The sequence below is a fragment of the Schistocerca gregaria genome, chromosome 3 (assembly GCF_023897955.1).
Source record: "Schistocerca gregaria isolate iqSchGreg1 chromosome 3, iqSchGreg1.2, whole genome shotgun sequence".
NCBI classification, from domain to species: Eukaryota; Metazoa; Arthropoda; class Insecta; order Orthoptera; family Acrididae; genus Schistocerca; species Schistocerca gregaria.
The window spans coordinates 569177418-569196877 of record NC_064922.1 but is presented as its reverse complement, the minus strand read 5'-3'; the positions used below and the strand labels follow the sequence as shown (position 1 = coordinate 569196877).

The window sequence follows — 19460 nt, the reverse complement described above, 5'->3', positions numbered from 1 at the left end:
AGTTTCAGCCCTGCAAGGGCTGTAAATCCGAGCAGTAGTAAGTGGTAGTAGTAGCAGTACTGAGGGGCAGTCACGTGGTTTTAATTTACGCTGTTTCAGCATGAAAGAATCCGACTGCGTTCATGAAACACGCCGTGTTGTTAGCCCTCCTCCACATCTGCACTCGTCAGTATCACATATTTCCCAGCTGTTTTCAGTTTCAGCCCTGCAAGGGCTGTAAATCCGAGTAGTAGTAAGTGGTAGTAGTAGCAGTACTGAGGGGCAGTCACGTGGTTTTAATTTACGCTGTTTCAGCATGAAAGAATCCGACTGCGTTCATGAAACACGCCGTGTTGTTAGCCCTCCTCCACATCTGCACTCGTCAGTATCACATATTTCCCAGCTGTTTTCAGTTTCAGCCCTGCAAGGGCTGTAAATCCGAGTAGTAGTAAGTGGTAGTAGTAGCAGTACTGAGGGGCAGTCACGTGGTTCTAATTTACGCTGCTTCAGCACGAAAGAATCCGACTGCGTTCATGAAACACGCCGTGTTGTTAGCCCTCCTCCACATCTGCACTCTTCAGTATGACATATTTCCCAGCTGTTTTCAGTTTCAGCCCTCCAAGGGCTGTAAATCCGAGTAGTAGTAAGTGGTAGTAGTAGCAGTACTGAGGGGCAGTCACGTGGTTTTAATTTACGCTGTTTCAGCTTGAAAGAATCCGACTGCATTCATGAAACACACCGATGTTGTTAGCCCTCCTCCACATCTGCACTCTTTAGTATCACATATTTCCCAGCTGTTTTCAGTTTCAGCCCTGCAAGGTCTGTAAATCCGAGTAGTAGTAAGTGGTAGTAGTAGCAGTACTGAGGGGCAGTCACGTGGTTTTAATTTACGCTGCTTCAGCACGAAAGAATCCGACTGCGTTCATGAAACACGCCGATGTTGTTAGCCCTCCTCCACATCTGCACTCTTCAGTATGACATATTTCCCAGCTTTTTTCAGTTTCAGCACTTCGTTGACAGGGAATCAGCAAATTTATTAAATTTCTTGAAGCGTTTATAACGTTTCTGTCAACAGGTACAGTATTTACTTGAGGCGACTAGTTTCAAATCTTAAAGGTTCGTTTTGAACCTGGTATACTGAGTTCGATTTTGAGCTTGTAAGAGTCGCATGTGGATTGTGGAACTCCTTCTGCAAATATTTATAAACCATGTGTTGCCACTTTGATGTTTATTAGTAAAATCAGACACTGCCAGTGCAGCTTCGCTGTGTAAATACTGAAAATGAACCTGTAAGGTTTGAAACTAGTTGCATAATGTAAATACTGCAACTGTTGGCAAAATGGTTAATAAACACTTTAAGATATTTTCCAGCGATAGTTACCTCGGCGGAGACCTCATCTGCAGCAGTTTACGTCTTGGCTGTGTAGAAACCGTTCCACCTCGAATCACCTCGTTGTTCTTCTCGAAATACGTGGCTCGCAGTGGCTCCTTGATCCGGCGGAAGAGGAAGACGTTACATACTGCCGTACTAGTTGAATATGGGGTTTAACGCAAAATTTGATAGCCCAAAGCTACTGTGTGTGTCACAGTGGTCGGTGCAGAAAGAGGTGAAGCGTTGTTGTGGAACGGAAGCAAATCCATAACGACGTCATGCGACGCTTCGTCATGTCAGGAACTAAATTCCTGTGATGGTACCTCCCTTACGAACGTAATCTGTTAGCGGCACACTGTGGCAACAAAAACACTTCAGCATCATCTGGTTTGATGACGATTAGGTCTTCAGCTATCACTGCTGTGCTGAACCCGCATTTCCCCACAGCTGCAACATTCCTCCTGTCACCTCGGTTCGCTGGTCTTTTTGAACCTGTGCAGCGGTCACAGAAACCATCAGACGGCGACCTGTGTCGCGTGCAAAATGCCACGGAAAATGCAGAAAATTGCCATATTTCTCACTATCGTGTTGATTGTGATGTCCAAGTCGTCAAGCGCTAGAGCCCTCATTTCTCTAGCAATCTTTTCAAAGGAATGCATTACCACTTCGTCATTCAGTCTTGTGTGGTCACACTTCGTTTCGATAATACAGTCATCATTAATTAATTCATTCATCTGTGAGTTTTGAAACAGAACTCTGTTACAACTTACATTCATTCAAGGATCAGTTATTGGAGCATAAAGGCCTAATGTTCATCTAAAAACATCAGAACAATCTGCTCAGCTGTTGTATACTTAAAGCCCACATCAGATTTTGTATTTCTCATGGAAGCGTCAGAATGCGTACACTGGCTTTTTGTTACATCAGGTGCTAAGAAGCAAAATGTAAAGTGTGATGTAATGTGAATGACTTTTCACCGGGTCTAGTTCTCTCAATTTTTTCACGCACCATTATACTATCACAGTTTACTTGATGACGAACCTAGGTAACCGTTGACTTTGTTCCTGACATTTGAAGCTGAATTAAAATCAACAGAGGATGACTGTCATATTTCTCAGCATTTCAGTGTTATTACACTGTACCTTAACCAGTAGTCAGGAACTGTAGATATTAATTATAATCGAATGTTGATCTTCACACTGTAACCTCTAAAGAGAGTTCACCACAAAGTATGCCACTTTAGATACAACAACCAGTTATTCTGTATGTAACATTTACTTAGTACCCTGTGACTAGTTCATGCTTTAAATGTACTTAGTAAATTTCGGATCATAGAAGTTCCTGTGTTACAACCAGTAGTTACAACAACTCGTATTCTTGGCAGCTGGCCTCACTGGAGGCATCTAAGCCACCTTATTAATGGTGTGTTATAACGCTGCATTATTGCTGTATACTTCCAACAGCCCAACATCGACTTTTTCACCCTTGTTCTCCTACAAATTCACAAACGAATTACTGCACAGCACTCTACTTTGTACATGGACTGTGCCGCTTTTTATTGGGTCCTCTACGCTGTGGTACGGCACAGTAACACGGACATTTCAGAGTGTACCAAGCTTATAGACACGTACCTCCTAACAGACAGAAAATTAATTATGTAACTTAATTTTTTCTATGATATAATAATAGAAACTTTACAATTACCCCTCATGTGAAGTAATTAGGAAGCGACTGAACATACCTAATAAGGTAACCCAGTCATATATATAAAATACGTATATAAGTAGCTGTATTTACACAAATTCAGATCGTTACCTCAGTGACAGCAGCTACCGCAGCCAATGGTTTCATTAACGGAAAACTCTAAAGTGACAGTGACGAGCTGCCGTGCAATATTGGCCAAAAGAAAGAGACGAACAACGAATCCGGTCACGTGGACGTTTGAGAAGCAGATAGCAAATAGTTTTACAGATTGACAACAAGGGACAGAATGTCACTGTGGTGCGACTGTAAGACCTACGACATAAAATATTAGCGTCCAATGTGACTATTTAGATACGTAGTAGGTTGTCTTATGTGATACCGTCTACAGTGCGCTAACAATGCACTACTGTTACACCAGCTCTGATAAGTTCATTACTAACTGTAATGGTATCTCTTAATGGGTCCCCCTAGTTAGAGCCACAGTATCCAAATCGCCCCACGTCAGTGATAGTTATTTCTGAATCAAGTCAATACTCTTTGCTGCATTGGATTTCTTGTTCATCTTAGTGTATATTTCATGCATTGCTCTTCCAACCGAACCATTGGCCGCTGTGAAACTGGCTCATCGTACTGACAAGCTTATACTCCGTCTATGAAGTCTCCAGAAGCTCTCTTTCTTATCCAGTTAGACCAGCTGTCCAACATAAGATAGAGGAAAATGAGTACAAAGGAAGACTTGTGATATTAGTAGGTTGCTGCTATCATTCAGTTTGCAGTTGGTGTGAAGATGGATCAAGTAAAAGAGAACACTTTATGAGTCATACGTGCCGTAGGATCCAGATCAAAAAAACAGTTAAACATCGATCTAATGAACTTGGATATTAGTCATAGTGACTACACTCATCCAAAGAGACGGCTTACTGTCAAGCGTGAGACAAAAACAAAAGATATAAGTAGAAATCCATCCATCTTCAAAATACAGATAAACGTGCAACAAAAAAGTAAAATATAGGTTACACACGTTTGTGTGATGGGAGAGATCCGTCAATTTAATGCACAGAAATTTCTTCTGAAACCAGTATCTTTAAATATTATTTATTCCAGAACGACCGGTTTCGAAAGCAGCTTGCTGTCATTTTCTGATCTACAAACATAACAAAGGAGAAGTGTTACTACAAGACGAGTTTTAACATTTGCCAAAAGAACAGTTTTACAGAAACAGTAGTACATAATAAAATAAATTCCATACCTTCGGTAATTTAAAGTGCATACATGTGAATCACAGAGCGATAGCACATTACACTCGTAATGAGCAGTAAGCACATTGGCTTTTCAGTAATAAGAAGATCAAAATATAAAATAGAACAGTTTTCAAGTATTTTCCGCCGGATGAGGTACAAATTCCACAATATTTTCTCGGAGCACCTCTCCGACAGCGCAGGAGGCCCGCTCTGTGATTTGCGACAGAGGGCGTTGGAGTATGGCGCCAGCTATCGGCAAATAACTGCGCATGCATCATCCGCGCCCCTGGGCATCCTTCGCGCGCGTGTTCTGTATACAGGGGCGTCGACGTGGCGACATCATCCGTCGTACCTAGCCACCAGCATCATTCGACCACCTGAAGCTCTCTGAGAAAACATTGTGGAATTTGTACAGCGACACAGGCGACAAACCCGTGTAAACTGTTTACAACATATGCGCCTGGAAATCTTGAAGAGTCACATATACACATAGCGCCAAAGTGTTCGCTGTAATAAGGCTATTTTGTGGCTGATATTGCTTTGGTCTTAGTACCACTGTATCCACATAGACATCATTGTATACTTGCGTTTCCTATTTAATATAACTAGTTTGTGATATGACAGTGTACTTCCAGAATCTCCCAGATATTTATTGTTTGCATATCTGTTATTTCAAAGTATCTAATTATCACCTGGTGTCTGTGCTTCCGTAGACTGTAGTTTTTAAAAATTAACTTTTTTTAATAATTTTGTATGCACATTTACATCTGCCATTAACTGTCAATTGCAAGATTATCATCTTCCTTCTTTTGTTCCACGAATGTTCGTCTAAATAATTTTCTTTTAAATTTACGGACGATATCGTAAATTCTTTGCATTAGGAAATCTTCTAATTATTCGTATTATAGGTCGCACTTTTAATTACAACATTATTACAATGACAGTCAACAGTATGACAATGGCCAACATTAAGTAAAACAGAACGAGCTAAATAGGAGTTCACACACAGTCACTTATTATTTGATGAGCCTTTCAACCGTAACAACCCTATTTCGCACTCGTATTTGTCGTGTTGATACAATACTACCTTAAATGTAATTATTATCGTTCTGGACGCTTCCCCGCAAGATCACGAAATTTATTTGAGACGTATATCACCGATTCTAATAATTCTAGTGTAATTGTCAACATCAATCTTTTAGCTGTTTTTTAATCAGAAAAATGCTTCTTTAACTACTAAGTATAACAATCTCTTATCCGAATCACCAATGAACTCTCTTGAATTATTCACATTTCCCCTGTTGTTTTCCTAGTCACAATTAATCTTCTGTTTCAAATCGAATACTGTTTCACGTGACCAACTCAAAATTCTGCCTCCACTCGAGTAAATGACATACTGAGTACATGAAATCTCACTCAAGCTTGAAGTAAAGAATATTAAAAAAATCACTTATCGTCAAGACCAAAGTGCTCAGTTACTGTCTACCGGGTTTCTAAAGAGCGTACGTTGAAGTTACAAGACTATAAAGCAGTTGTGCCGGCCGCGGTGGTCTCGCGGTTCTAGGCGCGCAGTCCGAAACCGTTGGACTGCTACGGTCGCAGGTTCGAATCCTGCCTCGGACATGGATGTGTGTGATGTCTTTAGGTTAGTTAGGTTTAAGTAGTTCTAAGTTCTAGGTGACTAATGACCACAGCAGTTGAGTCCCATAGTGCTCAGAGCCATTTCAACCATTTTTTTATAAGGTAGTTGTTATACTTTTTTGTCGAATACTCTTCTCAACACGAGATTATGTCAGGATGGTTGAAATTGCAAATTCCATTACATGTTGCATGCAACTGATTTTTCAATTCTACACGTTTTATTTACTAATTATTTCGTTAACGTAGCAACATTTAAAAATAAATTGAGTACCATTTCATAACAAGATTGCCTTACTGAATTAGCTGAACGAAGACATCACCTTCTTCGAGCCGACCGATTCCTTGGTCAGAAAACTGGCCCAGTTAACTGACGTACCAGTGTATTACTACGAGTTCGACTATCACGGGCCTAACGTTCCTGCAAATGAATGGGGTAAGTGGATGACTACATACATGCCATCTGTGATAATTTAACGCATGACATTATATCTTATTGTTAATATTTAAATTATTTTTCTGTTCGTAAAATATGCCTTTTTATATCATCCATAGTAAGATGTTGTTGAAGCAATAAAAATGTTTATGTATCTAGAAGAAACATCTATTTCAGAATAAAGCCACACGTACCCAAAGATACGCGTCACTTCTGTTTACTACCTGTCCAACATGGTGACGTGATTCAAAGAAAAGACATTCACCTATTTACAAGAGGAGATAGCCCCACACGTTATAAGATTTTTGCTTACAAATTGCTGTACTTAGACACCGAGATTTTAACTATTTCTCTGAATTCACCGTTTAATGTGGTGGAGTGCTTACGCCTCTGTAATCCTAAATCGATGAGTTTAAAATCCCTCTCGGGCAACCAGGATGACCATAGTTTTCCTGAATCGATTACGACGAATTCCATTTCGATCTTCGGAACAGGCCCGTCGGATTTCTTCCTCATCCTTGTATCATCCATGGTTTTCGACCGTCTACAATCTGACAGTCCCTCTTTCTTCGATCTGTTTTTCTTCTATTAGTTTCCACATTATACAAAAATTAGATTAACACCTAACGTCAGCTGTAATTTCTAGCAGACTAAGGGAACTAACGCTAAGCCAATGACTAGGTCTTACGAGACGTGAGGCGTACTGCTTGCTGTATCTTTATGGAAAAATGGCCATCTACTAGGGAGCTTCTCAAAGTAATGTAAGGGTCGCCAACTTCCGGGCTGGAAACCCCTAGTGTTTTGTTAGGGTAATGGCCGAGGAACATTTCTGGCATCGCGAGACGCAACAAGACAGAATTAAATATTACTTCACTTATTTATCTGCATACAACTCTTTGCCGCATCTTTGTCGGGGGTTGGTGGCTTGGCAAGCCGGTGAAAAATTTACTGAACCCAGCGTCTGACTAAGCCTGAAGTACATTGCTTCATCATCCCTATGCTCAGGTCGGTGGCTCTTAGTAAACGGGGTGCTGTCCATGGTGCGGAAAGCACGCTCCGTCAGAAGCTTATGGCGGAGATGACGGTGGCCACAACCCGCGTACGTCCTGGCAGTACTTTGTTCCTTCTAGGTCATTGCCCGAGTTCTTCCACCTGTTGGACTGAGATGTCAGATGCTGTGAGATAGTGGTGAATGCTGATCCTGACCGCAGGTTTGGTAGGCCGTCTGCCCCAAGCGAAGCTAGAGCTGGAGGTGTTTGCTCCCCAGGCTGGCGAGACGGTAGGTCCCTGGACCACCCGTCAGTGGCGGCTGGTACCGGAAGCTGACTCCCATCATCCGTCGTAACTGATCAGTGGCCATCTCGTAAGGTGGCTAGAGTATGACCGATATAGGAACAATCTCATTCACAAGGTGTCACAATACAATAATCAGAGAATCGATAGCGAAAGATTTGAACGCCGTCGATCCTACTGATCGACTACCTCTACCACTGCGAGGTGGAGTATTCTTGGCTTTAAGGAGAGTGTCTGGCTTATGACGTCTATCGTCATGACCGAATCAGTTCCGCTCTTTATGAGTTGTCAGCGATCTTCCTTTCTGCTACATTTACTTTATTTATTTAGTTATTTATTTGGCTCATCAGTCCTCTGACTGGTTTGATACAGCCCGCCACGAATTCCTCTCCTGTGCCAACCTCTTTATCTCAGAATAGGACTTGCAACCTACGTCCCCAATTATTTGTTGGATTTATACCAAACTGTGCCTTCCCTCTACAGCTTTGCCCTCTACAGCCCCCTCTAATACATGGAACTAATTCCCTGACGTATTAACAGGTGTCCTATCATGATGTCCCTTCTCCTTGTAAGTGTTTTCTGCATATTTATTTCGTCTTCATTCCTTACCTTGTTAGTCCACCTAATTTTCATTGGCCTGTAGCACCACATCTCAAATGCTTAGATCCTCTTCTGTACCGGTTTTTCCACAGTCAATCTGAACTACCATACATAGCTGTGCTCCAAACGTACACTCTCAGAAATTCCATCCTCAAATTAAGGCCTATGTTTGACACTAGTAGACTTCTCTGGGCCAGAAATGCCCTTTCTGCCCGTGCTGGTCTGCTTATGACGTCCTCCTTGCCCCGTCCTTGATTCGTTATTTTGCTGCCAAGGTAGGAGAATTCCTTACATCTACTTCGTAACAATCAATCCTGGTGTTACGTTTCTCGCTGTCCTCATTTCTGCTACTTGTCATTACTTTCGTCTTTCTTCAATTTACTCTCAATCAGTATTCTGTACTCATTAGACTGTTCATTCCATTCAGCAGATAATTAATTCTTCCTCGCATTCATTTAGGACAGTAACGTCATCAGCGCGTCGTATCATTCATATCCTTTCACCTTGAATTTTAATTTCTCTCCTGATTACTTCTTTTATTTCCATCATTGGTTCTTCGATGTACAGGTTGAACAGTAGGGGGGAAAGATTACATCCCCGTTAACCCTTCTTAATACTAGCACTTCGTTCTTGTTATTAAACTCTTATTATTCCCTCGTGGCTTTTGTACGTTTTGTTTATTACCCGTGTCTTTCTACAGCTTACCCCTATTTTTCTCAGAGTTTCGAACATCTTGCACCATTTTACATTGTCGAACGCTTTTTCCAGGGCGAGAAATACTATGAACTTGTCTTGATTTTTCTTTAGTCTGGCTACCATTATCAACCGCAACTTAGAATTGCCTCTCTAATGCCTTTACCTTTCCTAAAGCCAAACTGATAGTCATTTAGCATAACCTCAATTTTCTTTTCGATTCTTCTGTTTATTATACTTCTCAGAAACTTGGATGCATGAACTGTTAAACTGATTATGCGATAACTCTCTCACTTGTCAGCTCTTGCAGTCTTCGTAATTGTGTGGGTTATATTTTTCCAAAAGTGAGATTATATGTCGTCAGGCGCGTACACTCTGCACACCAACATAACTAGTCGTTTTGTTTCCCTTTCCCCCCAAACATTTTAGAAATTCTGATGAAATGTCATCTATCCCTTCTGCCTTATTTGCTCTTAAGTCTTCCGAAACTCTATTAAATTATGATTCTAATACTGGATCTCCTATCTTTTCTAAATCGACTCCTGCTTCTTCTTCTATTACATCAGACAAATCTTCCCCCTCATAGAGGCTTTCAGTGTATTCTTACCACCTATCCGCTCTCTCCCCTGCATTTATAAGTGGGATTCCCGTTGCTTTCTTAATGCTACCACCTTTGCTTTTAATGTCACCGAAGGCTGTTTTGACTTTCCTGTCTGCTGAGTTAGTCCTTTCGACAATCATTTCTTTTCCTATTTCTTCACGTTTTCCATGCAACCATTTTGCCATAGCTTCCCTGCACTTTCTATATATTTCACTCTTCAGTGACGTGTATTTCTGTGTTCCTGAATGCCCCTTAACATTTTTGTACTTACTTCTTTCATTATATTACTTGTGTTACCCACGGTTTCCTCGCAGTGAGCTTCATGGTACCTGTGTTTCTCTTTCCAACTTCTATGATTGCTCTTTTCAGAGATGTCTATTCGACTGTACTGCCTACTGAGCTATTCCCTATTGCTGTATCAATAGCCTTAGAGAACTTCAAGTGAGCCTCGTTATCCCTTAATACTTCTGTATCCCACTTCTTTGGGTATTAATTCTTGTTGTCTAGTCCTTTGAACTTAAGCCTACTCTTCATCACTTCTACTTTGTGATCTGAGTCTATATCTGCTCCTGATTACACCTTACAATCCAGTATCTGATTTCTGCACCTCTGTCTGACCATGATGTAATCAAACTGTAATCTTCGCGTATCACCCGTTCGTCCTTTCCAAGTCTTCTCTTGTTGTGTTTCTTGAACAGAGTATCCACTATTACTAGCTGAATCTTATTACAGAACTCAATTAGTCTTTTTTCTGTCTCATTTCTTGTTCCAAGCCCGTATTCTCCTGTAACGTTTTCGTCTACTCCTTCCTTAACAACTGCATACCATTTTCCCATGACTATTAGATTTTCTTCCCCCTTTATGTACTCTATTACCCTTTCAATATACACTCCTGGAAATTGAAATAAGAACACCGTGAATTCATTGTCCCAGGAAGGGGAAATTTTATTGACACATTCCTGGGGTCAGATACATCACATGATCACACTGACAGAACCACAGGCACATAGACACAGGCAACAGAGCATGCACACTGTCGGCACTAGTACAGTGTATATCCACCTTTCGCAGCAATGCAGGCTGCTATTCTCCCATGGAGACGATCGTAGAGATGCTGGATGTAGTCCTGTGGAACGGCTTGCCATGCCATTTCCACCTGGCGCCTCAGTTGGACCAGCGTTCGTGCTGGACATGCTGACCGCGTGAGACGACGCTTCATCCAGTCCCAAACATGCTCAATGGGGGACAGATCCGGAGATCTTGCTGGCCAGGGTAGTTGACTTACACCTTCTAGAGCACGTTGGGTGGCACGGGATACATGCGGACGTGCATTGTGCTGTTGGAACAGCAAGTTCCCTTGCCGGTCTAGGAATGGTAGAACGATGGGTTCGATGACGGTTTGGATGTACCGTGCACTATTCAGTGTCCCCTCAACGATCACCAGAGGTGTACGGCCAGTGTAGGAGATCGCTCCCCACACCATGATGCCGGGTGTTGGCCCTGTGTGCCTCGGTCGTATGCAGTCCTGATTGTGGCGCTCACCTGCACGGCGCCAAACACGCATACGACCATCATTGGCACCAAGGCAGAAGCGACTCTCATCGCTGAAGACGACACGTCTCCATTCGTCCCTCCATTCACGCCTGTCGCGACACCACTGGAGGCGGGCTGCACGATGTTGGGGCGTGAGCGGAAGACGGCCTAACGGTGTGCGGGACCGTAGCCCAGCTTCATGGAGACGGTTGCGAATGGTCCTCGCCGATACCCCAGGAGCAACAGTGTCCCTAATTTGCTGGGAAGTGGCGGTGCGGTCCCCTACGGCACTGCGTAGGATCCTACGGTCTTGGCGTGCATCCGTGCGTCGCTGCGATGGAGCTCCGTATGCCACGGCAAACTGGCTGACACTGACGGCGGCGGTGCACAAAACCTGCGCAGCTTGCGCCATTTGACGGCCAACACCATGGTTCCTGGTGTGTCCGCTGTGCCGTGCGTGTGATCATTGCTTGTACAGCCCTCTCGCAGTGTCCGGAGCAAGTATGGTGGGTCTGACACACCGGTGTCAATGTGTTCTTTTTTCCATTTCCAGGAGTGTACTTATACTGTTTCTATATCTTTTCATCTTGCGACTTCGGCATGTTTATCTGAACTATAGTTGTCGTGTTGGTTTGCTGTCGATTCTGACAAGAACAACTCTATCACTGAACAGTTCACTGTAACGCACCTTTCTATTCATAACGAATCCTACTCCCGTTATACGATTTTCTGCTGTTGTTGATATTACCGTATACTCATGAGACTAGAAATCCTTGTCTTCTTTCCATTTCACTTCACTGGCGCCTAGTATATCTAGATTGAGCCTTTTCATTTCCCTTTTCTGGTTTCCTAGCATCCCTACTACATTCAATCATCTGACGTTCCACGCCTCGACTCTTAGAACATTATCCTTTCGTTCACTACTCAATCTTTTTCTCATGTTTGCCTCCCCATTGGCATTCCTATCCCGGAGATTCGATTGGGGGACTATCCTGGAATCTTGTGCGACTGGAGAGATCAACACGATATTTTTTTTTATTACAGGACGCATGTCCTTTGGATACCTGACAAGTGTCTTCAATGCAGTGGTTTCCATTGCCTTCTGCATCTTCATGTCCTTGACCATTACTGATTCTTTCATCTTTAGCGGCAGTTTTCCCACTTAAAGGGCAGGTGAGTGCCCTGAAGCTGTATCCACTTCTCCGCCCTCTTGGGCAAGGCCGTTAGCAGAATGAGGGTGACTTCTTATGCCGGACGTCTTCTGCCGCCAATGCTGATTTTTAATCAGCGTTTAAGTGGTGGTGGGTTTCGAACCAGCGACTGAGGACCTTTTGATTTCTAATCAAAAATCAAAGATGCAACCCCTAGACCACAAGTTTCGTATTTGCTTAACCTTTCTATTTCTGGGTTACAACTGCTTTGTGAAACCACTGATATCCATTACTGTGTCCTCCTTAGCGTTTCTTACATGATGTTACACGGATGATGGAAGCAGATTGGCCTGCACTCGTCTAACCATTTTCCTCTGAGCTTGCGCATATTCACCCACAGAGGAGTTGATTGGGCACTGCAGTGACCCACTAACTACGTCGAAATGTTTACACCTATCGGCTTAGTCGTGTGGATATTTCCGTGTGGTTGAGCAGTGGTGTTCTATTCGAACTTGGTAAATTTCACTTTGCTACTTATGTCACTCTCTTATTCATACAATGAAGGCTTTCACAATAGAATGTTTCAGTTGCTGAGAATTCTTCTGGGTTGTATGTCCGTGGTCCGTGGAACTCTTCTATCCCTGACGTTTCGTCCAACGTAGCTTTGGACGAAACGTCAGGGATAGAAGAGTTGCATGGGCCATGGCCATAGAAACCGGAAAAATTCTCAACAGCACTCTCCTATTCCTTTACTTCCTTGATCCGTTACAGTAAACTACTCATTATTACAGACGTCAAATAACCTTTATTAAATGCTGTACTACACTTCAAAGTGTCACAGATATATGACCCCATTTTTCAACAACCGCCCTGTAAGAAACGCCTGGGACGTTCTGACCATCGCTGATTTCCTCGACGGTAGAAATCCTCTCCTCGGTCTCGGAGCCAAGCGAGAATCACTGTGTGAACGTTCTCATCATCGCAAAATCTCTTTCCGCTACATGTATTCATTCAGCATGGGGAAAAGATGGAAACCGTATGGCGCAAGATCAGGATTGCCCGGGCAGCATGTCCAATGTCAGTGCGTCCTTGGTCAAATTGTTCGCATCAAGGCCCCACGGCTGGGTGCGACATTGCATTTGGTCCGTGTTCTGAAAGAATTTAACTAAGAAATTGTGCGCTACTTAAATTTTCTGTCAGCATTAATGGTACTGCAAGCGCAGTTCAACTTTGGAGCTCGTTCCCAGTTGCTGCGCCATTTTGATCACACACTGTGAAGCCCTTGTTATTGGCATCACAGCAGAACGATGTCCGCAAGAACAATTCGCTACTTTAGTTGCACAGTGGTACTGCATGGGACGACATGTGTAACAGTTTCTGAAACCCCTTCGAATAACTTGTATTTTCAGTCTTAGCGAAATGGAAAATCTTATCACAAGGGCATATACTTTATGAATTACTAATTATCGAGATTACAAATCTGTAAGCTAAAATAATGAAAGCATTTCATCTTTCAAAAGTCTGGTGTTTTAATATACGTGGTACTTTTTGCTATAGCACGTAATATTGTTTTAGCGAAGTTCAGAGTGTGATGAACATAACTTTTCAGGCGTCATACATAGCGGAGAATTGCCGTCTCTTTTTGTGCGGAAGGACACTGAGTATAATTTGGATCCCGAGTCCGAGGAGGACCGAGTTCGCAGAAATGTTTTGCGCCTTTGGACCAACTTTGCAAAATTCGGGTATGTGTCTATGAAACAAATGTACGGTAAGGACTATTATCTTATTTTCGTACTACTATTACTTTCTTGAGATTTTTAGATGTTATGTCTGTTCTAAAACACTATTAACGTCTGGAATTTCTGGTTTAATTTTTCTATTGTTTGCCCAAACCACTTCTACATCTACATGTAATCTACATTTATACTCCGCAAGCCACCCAACGGTGTGTGGTGGAGGGCACTTTACGCGCCACTGTCATTACAGCCCTTTCCTGTTCCAGTCACGTATGGTTCGCGGGAAGAACGACTGCCGGAAAGCCTCCGTGCGTGCTCGAATCTCTCTAATTTTACATTCGTGATCTCCTCGGGAGATACAAGTAGGGGTAAGCAATATGTTCGATACCTCATCCACAAACGCACCCTCTCGAAACCTGGGCAACAAGCTATACCGCGATGCAGAGCGCCTCTCTTGCAGAGTCTGCCACTTGAGTTTGCTAAACATCTCCGTGACGCTATCACGCTTACCAAATAAACCTGTGAGGAAACGCGCCGCTCTTCTTTGCATTTTCTCCCCTGTCAACCCGACCTGGTACGGATCCCACACTGAAGTGGAATACTGAAGTATAGGTCGAAAGCTTGTTTTGTAAGCCACCTCAAACAGAGGTGTCGTTATGCACTCAGTGTTTCCCACTAAAGTAATCATAAATTTCAGAAGTGCCAAAGCTTAATGAGGTTAATCACAGAAGACTATAATGCACTGTCCAATCACATTAATATGACCAGCTTTCACATTAATGCGACCACCTTTCAAAACCCACTACAATCCCTTTTTGCATCGTGGAGCTTCGGCCGGGTGGCCGAGCGGTTCTAGGGGCTACAGTGTGGAGCCGCACGACCGCTACGGTCGCAGGTTCGAATCCTGCCTCGGGCATGGATGTGTGTCATATCCTTAGGTTATTTAGGTTTAAGTAGTTTTAAGCTCTAGGGGACTCATGACGTCAGAAGATAAGTACCATAGTGCTCAGAGCCATTTGCATCGTGGACCGATCCTGGACGAGCCGGATCGTACTCAGTGAGATTTTGGAAAGTAGCGAGAAAAGTATGGAGCCATTTGGACTCCAGTGCCGTGGCCACCTGCGCTATATAACTCGGTTGACGATCTTTGGCACAAACAGCCCAATCGAGATGGTCCTGCTGATTGTCGATTGGGTTTAAGTCCAGGGAATTTGGTGACCTAATTCTGCTGCTCCTCGAATCACACAGGTCCACTTCGAGCTGTATGACACCTTTGTAGATACCATAGCGCCGAGGAAAAACAAACTGCACGTGGTGTCCTCAAGGCTAGATACATACTTGTGTTGACCTATTTGGCCTTTCAGCATGACAAAGTAACCAAGAGAATGATACAAAAACATTAAAAAGACCGTAACGCTCACTCCGCCAGCCTGGGCGCTGCCGGGTGGTTGCTTCCATGTTGTTGGAGCATAAGACGCTATTCGCCTGAAAATGTCGCTCACTCGCCACTTAGTGGACATCTAGTTGTGGCGGTATAGGCGTGCAAATTCTATATTTCACACCGATGACCAGTAGTCAATTTAAGTTCTATCCTTCAGCGCCGATTAACAGTTGTCAGCATTGGTTCATGACCAGGGGCCTACCATGGAGGCCCATACGCAGCAATGGTCTAGTGGCTAGCGTTGCCACCTCTGGATAACAAGATCCCGGGTTCGATTCCCGGCCGGGTTGGGGATTTTCTCTGCCCGCGGTCTGGGTGTTTGTGTTGTCCTCAATATTTTATCATTATTCGTGACAGTGGCTAGATTGGATCGTGTAAAAAAAAATTGGACTGCGTAAAACTTGGAGATGTACAGGCCCTGATGACCGCGCAGTTGGGTGCCCCACAAACCAAACATCATCCATACGCAGCAACGTTCGCTAAATACTCAAATGGTTCAAATGGCTCTGCGCACTATGGGACTCAACTGCTGTGGTCATTAGTCCCCTATAACTTAGAACTACTTAAACGTAACTAAGCTAAGGACATCACACACATCCATGCCCGAGGTAGGATTCGAACCTGCGACCGTAGCAGTCGCGCAGATCCAGACTAAAACGCCTAGAACGGTTCGGTCACACCGGCCGCTAAATACTCGTTGAGGGGACACTGTTTGGTAGCCTCTTGCTTCATGTAGGAGGTCAGTGGCTCAACAGTTGCACGTCTGTTGACCCATATACACCTCTGAAGTTATCATTCAGCCCTGTCATCTATAACCAGCGGTGTACCAGAGCAGCCCCAACGTAAGTTTTGGATAGCATCATTTTGCCATGCATGGTGTACTTATAGTACTTGTAGCACGGAGGCACGTGAACTGTTTCACCATTGACCCGAAAGCCAATGCTCATGCCCTTTTGGACGTGAGATAAATCGCTTTGTTTCCACAGCACAACAACTGCACTAATTGCCGCGGTCCCCCCGACATGCTTTGTATACCATCCAGCGGTAGTGCTGCCACCTGCCGTCTACGAGTGGTTTTTCCATGCTCACGGCCGAGCGGTTGTAGGTGCTCCAGTCTGGAACCGTGCGACCGCTACGGTCGCAGGTTCGAATCCTGCCTCGGGCATGCATGTGTGTTATGTCCTTAAGTTGGTTGGGTTTAAATAGTTCTAAGTTCTAGGAGACTGATGACCTCAGATGTTAAGTCCCATAGTGCGCAAAGCCATTTCGACTATTTTTTATTTCTTTATTTTTTTTCTTGCATGGTCACGTTGAACATAGGCTGTGGTCACATTAATGTGGCTGGACCCCGTATATAACTGTAACAAGTATTCAAAGGTGTATCAGTTTCTAAGGGACTAAACTGCTCAAATCATTGGTCGCTAGACTTACACACTACTTAAACTACCTTATGCTAAGAACAACACACACACCCCTGCTCGAGGGAGGACTCGAACCTCCGGCGGGAGAGGCCGCGCAAACCGTGACATGACGCCTCAAACTAGGTGGCCACTGGGAACGGTTCACTGTAACACTATTGGCACAAGCGTAAACAAATTAAACCTACAACATCGATTATGTACAAATAGCACGAAATATTAAATGTAAAACACGACATCTCCTTGGTGTGTAAGAAGTGAAGACAGGAATTATTAGACCCAACGTAAGCTTTTAAGAAGCATAAGACAACAGCGTGCGGCCAACACTCCTGGTTTGTACGATTCCGGGAACGACTGACACCCCTGTTCGTACTCTTCCAGGAACCCTACGCCCGAGGCGGATCCCGTGGTCTGGGAGCCATATGACCTGACCAGCCGCAGCTACCTACTGATGCAGGCCAACTTCACTCTCGCCCACAATAAGGACAGCGAACGCATGGACTTCTGGAACCAGAATGTGCCGCTTCTGCCGTACCCTGGCACATACTAGTGGGAGATGTGTTCAACAACTACAGGTCACACGACGTTACGAAGTGCACCATAGAACATACTGTGATGCGTTTGATAATACTCTTATTAGTCATTCTTTCCAAAAATTTCTGAATATATCACACAGCTGAATTTCATTTTCATCATTGCCCTGATATGTGCCTGTAATGCTACTTCATTCACTCTAACGTATTGTTCAGACTGCTAATACGAACCTGTCCTTGAAAGTATATACACGAAATGAAAATGTGGATGCAAAAATAAACTCAGTTTTAACCTTCATGTATACTTCTTTTTGCTACCATCATCTTTTTGTTGCCTAACGACTGCCTTAAATTCCTCTACAGCATCGTCGAAGTTTAAAATCTGTCCACCGCATCACGAATCCCACGATCTCTTTTCTAACCACAAGATTGAGTACATTCGTTCTCTTGGCATTCCTTTCAATAATTGTAATTGTTTGAAGTATTGTGGTATTTCATGCAGATTGTTTTCAAGTTTGGTTTTGCACATTTAATTAACTTGAAAAAGGTCGTCGAATGTGTGTAAACAATCAAAAACGAATTAATTTCTTATTAAAGTTATACTGTAATCTCATACAGGGAGAATGTAATTGCATAACTCGGAGGAGCGAGTTTAACGCTTTAGGACACAGGGCGCCTTGAAACATTTCCGGCACAAGTCACAGTGTTGTCAGCTTTGATTGTGCTGCGGACAGTTTTCAGATCTAAAATCTTCGTCTACCAAGTGCAACTTGGAAAACAAGACAAATATCAGGCACTGACTGCACTTTGTAATGTAGCTATATGTCAACACGACTGTCGCATTCGCGACTAAGTGTTTATAGGGAAGTTAGGGTAGTTGGTTTGTGTGTTAAATACATAACAATGGGGAAGAAAGGAGACGAGACGTAACGTCATGTAGACATGGAGGTCATTAGAGGGAGATAACAAGTTCAGGTCGGAAAGTAATGAGGATTAAAATCGGTCGTATTCAAGAATGGTCGTGGCATTACACTAAGCAATTTAGAGGTAGAAGGGAAACCTAAATCAGGATGGTCATACGGGGGATTTGGATATTCCTCCTCCCGCCAACGATTGTCCCACTGGCAGCACTGCAGATGTAGACACGTTTACCAATGAGACTCGTTGGTCAACGGATAATATAAGGACGTAATTATCACAGGTAAATACGCGTTAAGGAGCAGTATAATTATCTCTTAGGAATGTATAGCAGGCTGTGTTTCTCGACCTAGAAGAAGTTCCCTGTACTGCCAGAGATTTTTGTTTTGTAGGGGGATTGTATCGGGGTGAGTTCAGAGTCGTCGTGCCAATTGACTCACATGTAGCCGCTCTAAGGTGTGAAAATCTGACAAAGACCGAAACAGCGGTGTGTTGACATCATGCTCTCTACTCTGCATCCGAATAACGTCATTGGGAGACGATACACGGTGGACGGTCGATACTTAATGGAGATACACTGAAGAGCCAAAGAAACTGGCATACCATCCTAATATCGTGTAGGGCCCCCGCGAGCACGGAGAAGTGCTGCAACACAACGTGGTATGGACTCGGTTAATGTCTGAAGTGGTGCTGGAGGGAACTGAAATCATAAATCCAGCAGGAATGTCCACAAATCCGTAAGAGCACGGGAAGGTAGAGATCTCTTCCGAACAGCAAGTTCAAGGCTTCCCAGATATGCTCAATAATGTTGATATCTGGGGAGTTTGGTGGGCAGCGGAAGTATTTAAACTCAGAAGAGTGTTCCTGGGTCAATTCTAGACGTGTAGGCTGTCGGAAGTGCCCAAGTCCGTCGGAAAGCACAATGGACATGAATGGATGTTGGTCATCAGAAAGAATGCTTACTTACGTGTCACCTGTCAGAGTCGCACTGTACGTATCAGGGGTCCCACATCAGCCCAAGTGCACATGCCCCAACCCATTACAGAGCCTGCATTAGCTTGAACAGTCACCTGCTACATAGATGATGCATGGATTCATGAGGTTGTCTCCATACCCGTACACGTAAATCCGCTCGGTACAATTTGAAGCGAGACTTGTCCGAGCAGGAAACTT

At 43.6% G+C, this 19460-nt stretch overlaps 1 protein-coding gene across 1 annotated transcript in view; it reads left to right on the top strand.

Annotated features, from left to right (window-relative positions):
- Positions 1–17665, top strand: part of LOC126356129 (para-nitrobenzyl esterase-like) — a 67658-nt gene extending 49993 nt beyond the window's left edge. The window contains exons 8-10 of the mRNA XM_050006836.1: positions 6241–6370; positions 13851–13983; positions 17218–17665. Coding sequence (XP_049862793.1) covers positions 6241–6370; positions 13851–13983; positions 17218–17386 — 432 coding nt within the window. The 3' untranslated portion in view covers positions 17387–17665. The remainder of the gene's footprint in view (positions 1–6240; positions 6371–13850; positions 13984–17217) is intronic.
- The last annotated feature ends 1795 nt before the right edge of the window (positions 17666–19460 follow it).